Source organism: Tenrec ecaudatus, chromosome 2 (genome assembly GCF_050624435.1).
Source record: "Tenrec ecaudatus isolate mTenEca1 chromosome 2, mTenEca1.hap1, whole genome shotgun sequence".
NCBI lineage: Eukaryota > Metazoa > Chordata > Mammalia > Afrosoricida > Tenrecidae > Tenrec > Tenrec ecaudatus.
Genome location: NC_134531.1, coordinates 303241567 through 303258703, shown reverse-complemented (window position 1 = coordinate 303258703; position 17137 = coordinate 303241567). Strand labels below are relative to the sequence as shown.

The 17137-nt window shown below is 43.0% G+C and overlaps 1 protein-coding gene across 1 annotated transcript in view; it reads left to right on the top strand.

Annotated features, from left to right (window-relative positions):
- ADGRG7 (adhesion G protein-coupled receptor G7) overlaps positions 1-15262 on the top strand; it is an 86569-nt gene extending 71307 nt beyond the window's left edge. The window contains exons 15-16 of the mRNA XM_075542968.1: positions 8583-8739; positions 15002-15262. Of these exons, the coding sequence (XP_075399083.1) occupies positions 8583-8739; positions 15002-15262 (418 nt within the window). The remainder of the gene's footprint in view (positions 1-8582; positions 8740-15001) is intronic.
- Positions 15263-17137: the final 1875 nt, after the last annotated feature.

Genomic DNA, 17137 nt, shown 5'->3' with positions numbered 1-17137 from the left:
GCCTGCGGGCTCGCCAAAGCTAGAGCACTTTAGAGCGTTCTTAGTTTGCTTTGTGAGTGGAAATCCCACACACAAAAATGGGTTCAGGAGAAACCCTGGTACCCTAGTTCTAATTTCAAGACTCCACCTCCCCGTTTCCTTTGCCTTCCCTCCCAATTCTCTGGTCTGACAGCAGGAGCTCCAGAGGGATGAGTCCTATCTGGTCGCCATTTTCTTCCCTCTCCTGGTCTATTCTTTGTAGAAGTAAATTGCCAGCTCTTTCTTCCTAGACTCGCTACTGTCTGACGTCTCCCTTCAACCACTTTTCTGTTGTCTGTCGCCCAGGGAGGAGGTTATATCGATTCTCCTTAATTTCTATGAAAACAGAAAACCCGGTAAATAGTCTTGAGGCTTGGCCAGGGTTGGTCAGCCTGTGCCCCGCCACTGTTATTACCATGCGCAGATGTGCTTCTCCTCGCCTGTCGCCTCTCACACACTGCAGCCTTTTGCCATCCATTACTTTCCCTGTTTGGAGAAAACAAAAGGGGACACTAGCTGATGCACTAGTGTTCAACCTATGAAGCCTAGATGCAGGGCTAGTTCAGAGTTACATCCCAAAGCTTTTAAATCCTTAGGTGCACCCAGACTTGGCACCTTGATAGTTAACCATTTATTTTGAGTTTTTCCCTGGCAAGGATTTCCTTCTGCAAAAACTATCAAAAGGCACAATGCTCGCAGGGCCCACAAGCCCACTGTCATTGGGTTGATTTGGATTTACAGGGACTCCGTGGGACAGAGCAGCACTCCCGCCTCTCCTCGGCTTTCAAGTATGTAAACCTTTCCGGAGCAGCTGGGCACTTTTGAAGTGATTAGCAAGTTCCTCATGATCATGATGCGGGCTGCAAGGGGTCTGGAAAGCCTGCCATTGTGTTATCCCCAAATCAGAGACTAGGTTGATTGGAGAAGTTCACAGTTCAATCCTGCAGAAGGAACACCGCCTGGTTTCCCCTCTGAACTGTTTCAGAGTTCAGTCAGTGGGTTAATCCACTTTAAACTGACTCAGTAAGTTAATATACTTTAAATTATGGGACAAGAAACAGGTTTCTTTAAACTAATGATCGTAGGTTTTTACAGTGATCACCAGATACAATTGGTACTCTAGGAAGGCAGATTTTGCAACAATTAGGAAATTATTCTTCATGCACCTTATTTATTCCTTTCTGAGTCAGGGTATCCTTGCTGATTAAGCTTAAAAGAAATCTTTACTGCAAGGTTGGGGCTGTTACATTTTGGAGTTTTAACAAACTAAACCTATTTTTTAATTAAAAGATCATTTTATTGGGGGCTCTTGCAACTCTTATAACAATCCATCCATCAATTGCTCTCAACCATATTTGTATATATGTTGCCATCATTCTTTTCTAGACATTTACTTTCTATTGAACACTTGGTATCAGCTCCTCTTTTTTTCTCTCCCTCTCCACCCCCAACCTCGTGACCCCTTGATAACTTATAAATGATTATTATTTTCATATCTTACACCGACTGCTGTCTCCCTTCTCCCATGATTTCTCTTTTTCTCCTCCTCCCGCTGGAGGGGTGTGTGTGTGTGGTTATGTGTCGATCATTGCAATTGGTTCCCCCTTCCTCCCCTCCTCTTCCCATCTTCCTGCTACCCTTCTGGTATTGCTATTACCATTCCTGTTCCTGGATTCCATGTGTCATGAACTCTTATCTCTTATCTGTACCTGTGTACATGCTCCAGTCTAGACAGAAGTGAGAGGCAGCACTGGGGTCCTGATAGTGAGGGGTGAGGAAGCCTCAAGGGACCAGATGAATATTGTGTATTTCACTGGTGCTTTACTGCACCTTGGTTGACTCATTCCTTCCCTGTGACCCCTCTGTGGGGGGATTCCCCATTGTCTACAGATGTGTTTTGGGTCTCTGCTCTGAGCCCCCTCATTCTCAACAATATGGTTTTTGTTTGTTATGGTTCTTCTGAAGCCTGTTACCTGGTCCCAACAACACCTATGATCACACCAGCTGGTGTGCTTCTTCCATGTGAGTTTGTTGCTGTTCTGCTACATGGCTGCTTGTTTAACTTCAACCTTTTAAGACCCCAGATCTTTTAATAGCCAGGCACCATCAGCTTTCTTCACATTTGCTTATGCACCCATTTTGTCTTCAGCAATTGTGTTGGGAGGGTGAGCATCACAGAATGCCGGGTTATTCTAACAAAGTGTTTTTGTATTGAGGGACAGTTTGAGCAGAGGGCCAAATTCCATATATTACCTCAGTGTATTGCCATATAAATATGTGTTCATAGGCCAATACCTCTATTTTAAGGAATTACTATATTTACATATGGACACACCTATGTTTATACCTCTATCCATAGCTTTGCTTCCTAGATCATTCCTTTGAATAAACTAAATCTTAAATTATATTATAGTTCTAGTATTTTCATTACCAGTAGACTACTCTTTTACACTTTCTACCAATCATTATTGTTTTGTGACTTCCTATTACTAGTAAAACATGTTACGATGATTGAGGATCATAGAATATAGAGGATTTATATTTCTGGTAGTTAATAAGAGAATGAGGCAGCAAGAGTCATTATATCTCAGCTGTAAAAGGAAAGCAAACAACAAAAAACACGAGAAAATCTTGTCATTTTTGATAAAGAGCTGAGCATATATAGCTAGCCTGAGGTGCACTATGAAATTTCATGTTATTTTTATTAATAAGGCAATCCAAAGTCATGTAATTGAAAAGTTTATTTTCCTGTCAATAATAACTAATATATTATTATAGTACATTAACTGAACTTTTAAAAAATCATTTTGGGTCCAAGTGATGTGTTTCCTAGACTCTCTCAGATTAAATTAGATTAGATTAGATTTATGGGAGCTGACATTTCTTATTTGATAGTTGTTTTTTTTTTCTCAAAGGGGAGACTCATTCTGTCTCAACAAAAATATGACAAGCGAGAATAAAACCAGCCAGAACCAGAGTGGGCAGGGGGCCAGGACCTGGGCTGGAAAAAAAAAAAACTAGCCAGAAGTACTATATTTCAAAAGCAAAAGATTATATAAGCAAGCCTGTCATTAAAAGGCAGTTTCTTTCTGTCACTAAAGGAAAGCTTCGTAGATTCTTTAAATGGATCAATGACATGAAAACTATCATAATGTTGTTATTATGGATAGATTACTTATATGAATCTTATTATTTATCAGGTCCTAAGCAATTTATATGTTCTCTCTCACCCCCAATCCTGGTACCAATAATGTGTTAGTCTGGGTAGACTAGAGAAACAAATCCATGGGCTCACGTGCGGGTAAGGAAGAGGTTTATATACAAGAGCAATTGTACATTAAGAAAACATCCCAACCCTGTCCAGTCCAAGGCCATAGTCTGATATTAGCCCATATGTCCAATACTGACCTATAAAGTCCTCTTCAGACTCATGAAACACATGCAATGAAGCCAAAGGCAGGACAATCACAAGGCAGTGGGTAGAAAGTCTTTGGGTCCAGTGGCATTATAACCATCTCAGTGCTGGCAGGGGTCTCTCTGTGGCTTCTCTGGCTTCAGAGGTCTGGTTGCATCCATGTGGCTTGTTCGGCTCAGGGTACTAACATAGTTCCATGTGTCTTGTCAGCTGCAATATCTCCCAGGGAGTGAGGTAGTGAGAGAGGGTATCTCCTGCCTCCAAGGAGGAAATACCGGATTTCCCAAAATTCTCAGGAGCAAGCCATGCCCACACAGAGGCCTCATTGGTTATCATCCGATTGACAAGCTAGACTCCACCCCTTCACTCTTAATCCTCAAAGTGACAAACGATTCTATATCTATCACAGGTCATGTTCCCAAATCTCTGAGTTGGGTAATACTCCCTCTTTTTATAGGTGAGAGGGAAAAAAAGGTTTAACATGAGAGAGAAGAAGATCATTCCAGGCTTTAATAACTTTTGCTTCCCTTATTAGCGAAAGCACAGGAAAGAAATTCTTTGAGAGCAAGATTCTGTATTAATAATTTTAATCACTAAATTCAAATTCTCTTTTGGAGGTTTTCCAACCGACTGGCATTTGCTTGCCATAGTATTTTGTTGTCTTTAAATTGTGTTTATTCTGTTGTTGAGAAGATACACAGCAAAAAGATACAGCCGTATCTACCTGTGCAATTTTGTGATGTTGATCATATTTTCTGAGTTTTTCAACCATTTTCACCGTTCTTGTTCGTGCTGTTCCTCCCTCATTAATATAAACCCGCTGATCCCTAAGTTTCTATCTAGTCCTTCAAATTACTGCTGTCACTTCGATCCCATAAAGGTAGTTCTTTAAAAGGCATAGTGCCTGGTAATTGGATGTTGCTAATTGGACGCTTTTAACCTAGTTTTTATTGGATGCTTTTAACCTAGTTTCTAGTCAATCCTTGGTGACCCAGCCCATGTGCTAGATCCTACTGGGATTTAAGATTCTGTTCTTTGGTGGCACAAAACATCCTTCATTGGCTAAGTAAACCAGACCTACCTCGAACTCACCTGTAGACCTTAGACTTAGGGCTGAAACCTCCTAGTGTAAGAAGAAGCAGGTGACTGCTATCCCAAGCATGTAGAACTGATGGACAGTGGACTTGGGTTCAGTGCCTTGCCTTGAGGCTGCCCAATGAATGGTGGGCAGTTCCGATCAGATACTTACAGGTTTAATGCCCCCTTGCTTTATTATGACATGTACTAATCTGGTAGGCAGTGTCCATGAATATTACTGGAAGGTTTGCCTTATCACCAACTCCCATCCATTATTTGTGTAGAAAGTGTCTAGCCACTTAAAAGCTTAATTTGTAAAAATCAACTATTCAAATATTGTGGTTCATAGTGGGTTTATACTTATATAATTTCCTTTTCTCAACTGTGTTTTAAATTCTACACCATTAGCTAAATTAATCATGCTATCAGTAGAATTACCTTATGGTCCAGGGAGATGATTGATAATATTCCCTAGCATAAAATGACACTGATGTTCTCTAAGATGAACCAGAGATATATACAAACCAGAGATGTAAAGAGAAGAAGAATGCTCGAGGCAGGCCTTTATGAGTAATTAAGCTAAACGATTGTTCGGGGGGTTTATGTGTAATGATTTTTTAAAATCATTTTATTGGGGGTTCGTACAACTCTTATCACAATCCATATATATAACCATTATGTCAAGCACATTTGTCCATTTGTTGCCATCATCATTCTCAAAATATTTCTTTCTACTTGAGCCCTTGGTATCAGCTCATTTCCCCCTTCCCTCCTACCCCCCCCATGAACCCTTGATATTATTTTTAACCCCTATTATTATTTTGTCATATCTTACACTGTCCGATGTCTCCCTTCACCCACTTTTCTGTTGTTTATCCCCCAGGGAGGGGGTTATATAAAGATCCTTGTAATAAGTTCTCCCTTTCCACCCCACCTTCCTCCACTGTCCAGGTAGCTCAACTCTCAGCACTGGTCCTGAAGGGTTCGTGTGTCCTGGATTCACTGTTTCCAGCTCCTATCTGTCCCAGTATACATGCTCTGGTCTAGCCAGATTTGTAAACTAGAATTGGGATCATGATAATAGGGTGGGGGGAGGGGGGCAGGGAAGCATTTAAGAACTAGAGGAAAGTTGTATGTTTCATCATTGCTACATTGCACCCTGACTAGCTCATCTCCTCCCCGCGACCCTTCTGTAAGGGGATGTCCAGTTGCCTACAGATGGGCTTTGGGTCCCCACTCTGCACCCCATCTCATTCACAATGATATGATTTTTTGTTCTTTGATGCCTGATACCTGATCCCTTCAATACCTCGTGATCACACAGGCTGATGTGCTTCTTCCATGCGGGGTTTGCTGCTTCTCAGCTACATGGCAGCTTGTTTATCTTCAAGCTTTTAAGACCCAACACACTATATCATTTTTTAAAAATCATTTTATTGGGGGCTCATAAAATTCTTATCACAATCCATACATACAATCACTGTGTCCAGTACATTTGTATATTTGTTGCCATAATCATTCTCAAAATATTTGCTTTCTACTTGAGTCCTTAATATCAGCTCCTCATTCTCCCCCTTCTTCCCCTCTCCCCCCTCCCTCATGATAATTTATAAATTATTATTATTTTGTCATATCTTACACTGTCCAACATCTCCCTTCAACCACTTTTCTATTGGCCATTCCCCAGAGAGAAGGTTATATGTAAATCCTTGTAATTGGTTCCCCCTTTGTACCCCACCTTCCCTCCACCCTCCAGGTATCGCCACTCTCAGCACTGGTCTTGAAGGTGTCATCTGTTCTGGATTCCGTGTTTCTAGTTCTTATCTGTACCAATGTACATCCTCTGGTCTAGCCATATTTGTAAGCTAGAATTGGGATCATGATAGTGGGGGAGGAAGCATTTAATAAGTAGGGAAAAGTTGTATGTTTCATCATTGCTACCCTGCACTCTGACTGGCTCGTTTACTCCCTGTGACCCTTCAGTAAGGGGGTGTCCAGTTGCCTACAGATGGGCTTTGGCTCCCACTCCACACTCCCCCTCATTCACAATGATATGATTTTTGTCCTTTTGATTCCTGATACCTGAGCCCTTTGACATCTTGTGGTCACACAGGCTGAGGTGCTTCTTCCGTGTGGGCTTTGGCTGCTTGTTTACCTGCAAGCCTTTAAGACCCTAGATGTTATATTTTTTGATAGCTGGGCACCATCAGCTTTCTTCACCACATTTGCTTATGCACCAATTTTGTCTTCAGTGATTGTGCCAGGAATGTGAGCATCATGGGATGCCAGTTTAATAGAACAAAATATTCTTGCACTGAGGAAGTACTTGACCGTCTGCTACCTTAAAACTAACCCTATAAATATACGCACATAGAGCTATTTCCCCACCATCATATATAAATATATGTACATATGTACATGCCTGTATTTGGACCTCTATAAATACCCTTTGCCTCCTAGTTCTTTCCTCTATTTCCTTTTACTTTCCTCTTGTCCTGCTATCATGCTCAGCCTTCATTTTGGTTTCAGTAATTCCTATCAGTTACATTGCCCTTGATCAAGCCCTACCAGGCTTCTTCCACCCTCCTCGCCACTGATTTTGGATCACTTGTTCTTTCCTTGTCCCTGGATTTATTAACACCACTTCCTTTACCCCACCTCCTCCCCTCCTATGTCCCCCCAAAACTGTCTGTCCATTGTTTTCTCCTCCAGATTGCTTTTCCAGCCTATCTTATCTTGATAGACCTGCAAAGATAATAATATGCATGTAAACAGACAGCAAAACAAAGAAACAAAACAACAACAACAAAATACCAATAACAAAAAAAGAAAAGCCTGTAAATAGTTCAAGGTCAGTTTGTTGACCTTCAGGAGTGTTTCTGGCCAAGTCTGATGGAGTGCCACTCCCTGGCCCCAAAGTCTATTTTCAGTATTCCCTGGCGACTTCGTTGTTCTGCTCCCCTTGCTATTCTGTTGCACACCCTTAGTGTTTTGCCTCGGGGGCGTGGGGTCAGATCAGGCGCAATTCCCACACTGTGTCTGCAGTGTTGTCCCTTGTAGGGCTATGGGTCAGTGAGGGATGTTGTGTCTCGTAGTGGGCCCGGCCTCTCTGTGCGTCTGCTGCTCTGAGTAGGGATATCATCCTCAAGGTTTGGTGGGCTAGGTTGTGCTCCACTCTCTCTTCCTCCCCCTTCATTTGCTCCCATGTGCTCTCATCAGACATATCCCTTTTCCTGAGCTGCAGCTTCAGTGCTGTCCTCTGAAGGGAATTCTTCTGGGGGGAGGGGCAGCTGTCCACGTAGTTGGGAATGGGGCCGGCCACTCAGATCTCTCTACTGGTTCCCTGCTTCGTGCTGGTATGTTGCATTCACATATTGTTCAATTTTAAAAAGACTCCAGGGGACATTTTTAGTTTAAAATTTAAAAATGGAACTGATTACAAGGATCTACATGTGACCTCCTCCCTGGGAGATGGGCAACAGAAAAGCGGGTGAAGGGAGCCGTCGGACAGTGTAAGACATGACAAAATAATAATTTATAAATTATCAAGGGTTCATGAGGGATGAGGAAGGGGAAAAATGAGGAGCTAATGCCAGGAGGTTAAGAGGGGAGTGGATGTTTTGAGAATGATGAGAGCAATGAATGTACAAATGTGCTTTATGCAGTTGATGTGTGTATGGATTGTGATAAGAGTTGTATGAGCCCTTAATAAAACGATTAAAAAATCAATAAAAAAAGATTTAAAGATAACGTCAGGGCAATAGTTCCAGGGGTGGTTCCAGTGGCATTTAAGGTCTTTTATGCTAAAGCTTTTAAGCCAATATAAATATCGGGGGGTTTGTCCACTTATTTCCCCCATTTTAAATTATTTGTTATGTCACTGTGTTTTTTTAAAAAGTTTGCTTACTGAATTCTATTTTCTCCAGAGTGACAGAAGTTTGCCCACCAGAGCATGATATTGATATTAACAATATTGTGCAGAGATATGAATAGCATCACACAGTACAGCAATGAATGCTCTGAAGTAAAATCTGAATGAACTGCATTTTCCTTCTTGGTTTCTCTCATCTAGCACCAAAAAGGTTTCATACATGAAGAAGATTGTTAGCACCTTATCGATTGCCGTGGTTTTTGGAATTACCTGGCTTCTGGCGTACTTCATGCTAATTGGTAATGAGGACTTAAGGATCATCTTCACCTGGGTCTTCTGCGTCTTCAACACTACTCAGGTATGGCATGCGTTGGTGTGGAAGTAGCAAACCAAGCAGAAGTGGGATGCTATCCCTCTAGGTCAGTTTTCTCCTTTGTATGTTCCTGAAGGCCATTTGGCTACTAAGTGAAAGGCCAGCCATTTGAATCCACCAGCTACTCTGGAGGGAATGGTGTAGCTGGCTTCTTCCATGAAGAGGAGTTTTGGAAACCTTACAGGGAATTTCTATTCGACTCTGTCCGCTTGCTATGAGTTGGAATTGACTCAACAACAATGGGTTTCTGTCATGAGATGGCCACTGCTTATTTTTAGAGGACTCTATTTTTCTTATTACTCATAAACTCTTTAAGACATATATCCCTATTCCTTCTGTTCTGGGCTAGTGGGCACATGATATAATTGCAAAGTGTTGTGTCATTTTAATCTTCTGTTCTGAGTAGAAGGAGGTCCAATGGCGCAGTGGGCAAGCTTTCTGCTGCGAACCAGAGGTCAGTAGGTTAAACTGAGGCTCTGCAAGAGAAAGAGGTGGCAGTCTGCTTCTGTAAAGGTCACAGCCATGGAAACCTCTTGGGGCAGTTCCTTCTTGTCCCACAGGCTTGCCAGGCACTGGAATCACCTGCGTGGGAATGAGTTTCATTTTGGGTAGATTTGGAGTAGAAGATATTAATCAAGCATCTAGCTTGGGAAACGCCTCCTTTCCCTTTTCCCCAATGCAGCGTGTTTGTTGTATGGACAGTGTTACAATTTTTACTCCAGCTTGGACTCCTGTGGACGTGGCTGAATTTTTTTCTTTTGATTATTTAAAAAACATAATAATTCAGGTTTGCATTGTGTCCCAGAATTTGGTGTATTTTAGTGAAAACAAAAACATTTGCCCTTGACAAAAAGGAGTATTCTGTCGATAGAAGGTTCGAATGGTTGGTGGCGTTGTTCAAGTCTTAGGTGGTTACCTATATATTTGTCTCGTTCTCTTATCTGATAAAAATATCCAAGTATGATCGAATATTTATCTATTCCTCACCATAATTCTCTCAATTTCTGCTGTATGTATTTTGAAGCTGTACTGTTAGATGCATATAAAATTATAATTTCTCGTCTTTTTGGATCAACTGATCTTTTTAACATTTTAAAATGTCCCCTTAAAACTAGTAACCCTCTGTCATGAAGCCTAGTCTCCTTTACCTTATATCCAGGATGATATTAATATGCTCCAGCCTTCTTCATGTGTACTGTTTACATAGTGCATATATTTGTCATTCACTTATTTTCAATCAATCTGTTCCTGTATTTTATTTTTAAACAGTTTCATTGGCATGAAATCCACAGATCAATACAATTCAGTTGTTCGATCATATTAAGAAAAGCTGTGCCATTATCAACATAATTTTCAGACATTTTCTTCTTTCATACTCATTCTTATTCTATCCTCATTCCCTCCCCCCCCCCCCAGCCTCCTTGAATTGCTCCTAAGTAGTTATTAGTTCAGTTACTGTCTCTATATATTTAGCTATCCTGGATTTCATATACAGAGAATTAGACAAAACAGCAAGAAACAACCTTCCTCCCAAACAAAAAAGACAAAAGACACCCCAACCACAATGTCAAAACAGAGAAAGAAAACCTCAATTGAAAATAAAGCAGAAAATAATAAAAACTGAGACAACTTTAAAATGAGTCAAAGGGAGATCAAATGATAAAGTATATCATTTTTAACCTCACTATTTCTGCCATAATCAGCTTTACAATGCTCTCTGTCTGAGACCCAGGCTATTCATGTCCCTCAACTGTAATCAGAGGGGATTCACCATAGGCTAAACCCATATGAGGACCCTGCAAATGGATTTGGGCCTCCACTGTTATCTACAGCACACCAGTTATTCACAATTTAAGTTATGTTACCATTCCTTCCTTCAGATTTGGATTTTATTAGTACAATCTTTAGCCATAGCAATGACACAATGGACAAGGGACAAATTACTAAAATCTATAGAAATCTGCAACATCTCAATAAGGTAAAAAAAAAAACCAATCCCATTAAAAGGTGTGTTAGGGACAACCATTGAAGGGCTAACAAACACATGAGGAAACGCTCCCGATCACTAGCTCTCGGGGAAGTGCAAATCAAAGCAATGATGAGTTATCACCTCACATCCACAACAATATCTTAAGTTAAAAACATGCAGAATAATAAATGCTGACGAGGGTGCAGAGAGATTGGAATTCTTATACACAGCTGATTGGCATTGTGCACATTCTACAACCACCGTAGAAAGGGACATGGCACTACCTAAAAGAACTCAGAATAGAAATACCATATAACCCAGCAATATCTCTACTGGGCACATACCCAAAAGAAGTAAGAGACAAAACTCAAAGAGGCGTATACACTCTCATGTTCTTTGCAAGAATCTGGAAACAAGCCAAAGACCAAGAATGGATCAGGAAACTCTGGGACAGACACACTCCTGGAAACAGTTATGCAGAGTGAAGTCAGTCAATCACAAAAGGACAAATATTGTCTGACTACACTACTACAAGGATAAACAGCAAGGCAGAGGCAGGTTTCTGTTCTCAGGCCATATAATCTCATCCCGTCTCCCAAGCAACCAGGGAGTGGGCCTATCTACTTAGTACTCATGGACCATAAATCATCCCCTTCATTTGTACAGATTGAAAAACACTGTGACAAAGGAGACCCCCCTCTAGCCAAGGTCAGTTTCTCAAGAAGGCGGGCAGAGAGAGAAGACAATTCAGTTACTGACATACAGAATTCTCCTACAGTCGTCCCAAATCGACAGAAATTCTGAAAAGAGTAACTAGTGAGACCAGCAATAGGCTCACGGGCTGCAGCCCTTTGAAGTGCCAATGCCAGCTCTAGCTGCACTCCTTTAACGATGAATTAAATAAGTAAATACATTTTATTATCAAGGAAAATAGAATTACTATAGTTTTATAAACTGGTGTGTCCCCTTTCTCTTGACATTCAAACTAGCCTGTAATACACGGACGTCTCACTTCCTCAACTAGAATGTCAGCCTTTGCATGCAAGAAACATACCTGTGTATATCTTCCAAAGGGTATATCTTCCAAAGCAGACAGTGTCGTATTCAATACCAGGGCTATCGGAAAAAAAGAAGAAGAAGAAACAACAAACCGCTGCTGTCCCTCCATTCTGACTCACAGTGGACCTGCCCGCTGCTGTCCCTCCATTCTGACTCGCGGTGGTCCTGCCCGCTGCTGTCCCTCCATTCGGACTCACAGTGGTCCTGCCCGCTGCTGTCCCTCCATTCGGACTCGCGGTGGACCTGCCCGCTGGTGTCCCTCCATTCGGACTCGCGGTGGTCCTGCCCGCTGCTGTCCCTCCATTCGGACTCGCGGTGGACCTGCCCGCTGGTGTCCCTCCATTCGGACTCGCGGTGGTCCTGCCCGCTGCTGTCCCTCCATTCGGACTCACGGTGGTCCTGCCCGCTGCTGCCCCTCCATTCTGACTCACAGTGGACCTGCCCGCTGCTGTCCCTCCATTCGGACTCGCGGTGGACCTGCCCGCTGCTGTCCCTCCATTCGGACTCGCGGTGGACCTGCCCGCTGCTGTCCCTCCATTCGGACTCGCGGTGGTCCTGCCCGCTGCTGTCCCTCTATTCGGACTCACGGTGGACCTGCCCGCTGCTGTCCCTCCATTCGGACTCGCGGTGGACCTGCCCGCTGCTGTCCCTCCATTCTGACTCGCGGTGGTCCTGCCGGCTGCTGTCCCTCCATTCGGACTCGCGGTGGTCCTCCTGCTGCAGAGGGAACTGCTCCAGAGACTTTTGTAGCTGTAATATTCTGAAAGCAGGTGGCAAGGGTGTTTTGTCCAGGATGCTGCTGAGTGGTTTGAAACGGCCAACCTTTTGGTTAGGAGATCAAAAACTGCTGTCAGTCTTGTATGGTCCAATTGAGGCAGCCATGTGGCACAAAGCATCGTCATCTTATGTAGGCTGTATTCCAGCCTCGTCATTATCGATTCATATGACGGTAGAGGTTGGGGTCAACAGCTGCTCTTATGACGTGCGTTGAGTCCATTCGACTCACAGTGGCACTCCTGGTCATCCCCGACATCTTCCACTTACAGCAAACTACAATCTCTGCTTTGCTTTGGCTGAGGGAAGATGGGGCACCGGCACATCTTACTGTAGCCATAGGTACTACATGTAATGTTGCAGCATGTAACTCCCAGATGTCCACTTGCACATGCTTGCATTTTTTCCAAATCTCAGACAAATATCCATTGTATTTCTGAAGATACTGATAATAAAAGGACGTAACAACAAAAGAAAAATAAAGAGTTATTCCACTTACATGAGAGCAGCGGATGATGCGGTCATAGTAATGGAATCCTGTGCAAAGCCAGGAACTGCCTCTGTGTTAGGACAGAGTAGAGCTAGCTGCTCCTTTAGAGTTTCCTAAGGTGCGACTTTATGGAAGCCGACCGCCAATTCCTTCTCCCATGGTGGATTTCCACTGCTGGCCTTTTCCCAAAGCACTTCAGGTGCCGTTTCACCAGGGCTCCTTCAGACCTCCGTGCTTTTGTGGACGACTTCGGAGGTTGACCCATGAGGTTACAGAGAATCCAAATAGCTTATGGCTTGTTTATGCCTTTGTCACCATGTCTTTGATTAAAAATGAAAATTGTTGGAAAAGGCATTCGGCAAAGGTGACTTGGCCTTAAATGTCAACAACTCAGAAGGTGGAGCCGCTCGGCTGTCTGAGATTGCCGTGTTTAGTGTTTGTCATTAAACCTCACCGGCTGCCCTGCGTCACCCTCCCTAGTGCCTTTAGGGAATAACTCTCGGACAATGGATGCTTGCCCGCCACTGTGTGAACGGGTAGGCGCTACTTCTGTGAACGCTCAGTGGGAATCCCCCTAGAAGGACAGTAAATAGGGTGTATTGTTTTGGGATTGCCAACTAGCCCATGGCCTTGTGGCTCTGAGTGAGCGGGGCTTTGGAGGAGAATCGGAAAGAAGGCATGGTCTAGGTCCTTTTCTTCTCCAAAGTTTAAGCTAAAAAACCCCAGACAACCTGAGACCACTGCCATAGAGTTGATTGTTGTGCATAGCGCCCCCTTCAGGACAGGGCATAACTGCCCCTGTGTGTTTCTGAGACGGCACCTCTTTATGGGAGGAGAGAGCCGGTCTTTTGCCTGTTGGAGCAGCTGGTGGTTTCCAGTCGCTGCTCTGGCGGTTACCAGGCCAACCCCCAAACACCTTGACGCCAGGCTCCTCCAAGTTTAAAAAGGACAGTTACACAAATAGAGGCGCAGTCAGCGTTACGTGGAATAATCGAGGTGCTGCTGCGGCACAAAGCCCGGTCATCTTGGTTCATCTGTATTCCAACTTTCCCATTCATAGGACTGTAAAATTTAGCACCCTATCATTTATCTCCCTTATGATCCATTTACATTTCTTCTAGTTTTGAATGACTTTTGCTTTCTATTTGATTGGCATTTTATCAGTTTTAGTTTGTTATTCCTGTTAGTTTTGTTTGTTTGTTTGTAATGTATTTGTGCATATGAAATCCAGGATAGGTAACTCTTTAGGGAGAGTAGCCAGATGAATGGTTCCCTGAGAGTATGGCAGGGGAGGCTGAGGGGAAATGGGGAGCTAACAAAGACGAATACAAGAATGAAGGAAAAGTCCTAAAGCTGATGATGCTGGTGATTGTACAGCTCTCCTTGATGTGACTGAACTTTTGAATTGCATGATATATGAGTTATATGCCAATAAAACTGTTGGAAAGTAAATAAATAAATAGCCACCCCCCTTTCCCCCCAAAAAAGGGGAAAAAAACCTTGGGAAAATAGCACTCAGCCCTTTGTGCGTTTGATTCCTCGTGGGCACCTGTTATTCCTGGATGAAGTGCAAAGCACAATGAGTAGGAGGGATCTTCACAAACTTTGCCTTTACGCGCACCACCTTTCTAGCCATGTTACCAACGCTCCAGCAAATGTTGAATCATCGAATGTTAGAATTGGAAGAAGAATTAGGGACCTCACAGCCACCTTCCTTTAGGGAAAGGAAGCTCACAGTGATCAGAAACCATGAGCACCCTACACAGTCAGCGAATCCATCACACTCCTGCAGGTACAGGTAGCCCTTTACGGGGAGGGCCTTGGCCTCCACCGCCTTCGCAGGTGTGCTGTAGCTGCAGACTCACATCAAGTGGGGGAGCCATTGTGTCTGGTGGAAGGGTGGCTGGTGTGAACAGAAATCCAAGATTCACATCAAAGCTTCGCTCTATCCGCAGGGACTGCAAATTTTTATCTTCTACACCGTCCGAACAAAAATCTTCCAGCGTGAAGCCTCGAAAGTGCTGAAGTCGCTGTCATCGTCCGCTGGGAGAGTGAAGTCCCTGCCCTCAATGACCCCGCTGAGGCTTCGATTAAGAGTGTACAATATGATCAGGTCCGTTCCCGCCCTAAACGAACGCTTTCGGCTCCTGGAGCAGCCTTTCTATGCTGAGGAAATGTTCATCTCTCACAGTGAGGAAGCCAGCGTTAGCGAGTAGACGGTACGACTGTTGCCGTTTGTGGTGCTCTTTCTGATCTACACACATGCCTTTCTGGTTTATCTCCTTCCTTTATTACCCGAAACCTTCCCTCCATCTATTTTGCTCAGGATTAAGAAGAAGGTGAGGCTTGTTTATTAACACCATAGATAATGGCTTTCGTAGCTGCTCCCACTTCTATAGATTACTAGCTGAATAAAGTGAAGAACTACACACAACATGCATAAAATACCCATGTTTTAAATCATGAAGTCTATGTGATAAACTTTGATAACATTGTAGAACCTGAGTGAAATTCTTTTACAATTTATTATAAAGGATGTGAGGTTGAGATTTTGCCTTCCACAGGGAAAAAAAAGATTCCTGGAGAACATTGTGCGTATACACAAGGAGGTTTTAAAATTCTTGCAGAAATTCCATTCTTTCAATTCCATTGTTCCATAAACTTTTTGAACTCCATTTTTGATTTATCGGTGCTTTAAAATTCTATGTGCTTGTGCTTCTTCCAATTAATAAACTTGTGCTAATTTAGTCTCTGGAAAGAAAAAATGAAGAGCTGATACCAAGGGCTCAAGTAGAAAGAACATTTTTTTAAAAGGATGGTGGCAACATATGTACAAAGGTGCTTGGTACAATTGATGTATGGATTATTATAAGAGCTGCGAGAGCCCCCAATAAAATGGTTTTTTAAAGAAAGGAAAAACAGAAATATGTTTTTTAAAGCATATTATGTGACTCAAGGTATTGGATCTATAAAATGAGTTGGGCAGAGGAGTTGCTTGGTAAAGTCTCTGATTCCAGTTCTTGATAAAATGCTTACAGGTGCTCTTTCTATTGATGAAATGGCACTGAATCCGTTACGCTGAAAAATTATTGACAATCACTCCTTATGGTTTATACAAGGTATAGGTGCTCATGGACTTCCAAACACGTTGTCAATGATGAGTAGTTACATTTTTAAAATGCCATCACTTGGGTGGGGAGCACTCCCTCTCCCACTAGCCTTAAGAAACAGTTTTGCACGATGTCCCTCACTGGCCCATAGCCCTACAGGGGACAACACTGGAGACACAGTGTGAGAACTGCATCCAATCTGATCCTGCCACACCGAGGCAAAACACTAAGGGGGTGCAACAGAACAGTAAGGGAATGGAGCAGCAAGGTCCCCAGGGAATGCTGAAGGTGCACTTAGGGGCCAGGGCTTGATGCCCCAACAGACTGGATGGGAAAACACTCCTAAAGGCCAACAAACAGTCCTTGAATTAACTACAAGCTTTTCTTCCTTGTGTTTTTGTCATTGGTATGTTGTATATTGTTGCTAGATTTTGCTCTGTCTTGTTTTTGTGCATGTTATTATCTCTGCAGGTCTGTCTAAATAAGATAGGCTGGATGAACAATCTGGAGGAGATAACAATGGGACCGACAGTTCTGGGGGGGATATGGGAGAGGGGAAGGTGGGGGAAAAGGTTAACAAACCCAGGGACAAGGGAACAACAAGTGATCCAAATCAGTGGTGAGGATGGTGTAAGAGGCCTGGGAGGGTGTGATCAAGGGTAATGTAAGCTAGAGGAATTACTGAAACCCAAATGAAGACTGAACATGATAGTGGGACAGGAGGAAAGTCAGAGGAAATAGAGGAAAGAGCTAGGAGACAAAGGGCATTTATAGAGGTCTAAATAAAGGCATGTACTTAGGTAAATATATATATGAGGGTGGGGAAATAGATCTATGTGCATATATTTATAGGTTTAGTATTAAGGTAGCAGATGGACATTGGGCCTCCACTCAAGTACTCCCTAAATGCAAGAATACTTTATTCTATAATGTTCACCTTCCCAACACAAGCACTGAAGACAAAGCGGGTGAATAAGCAAA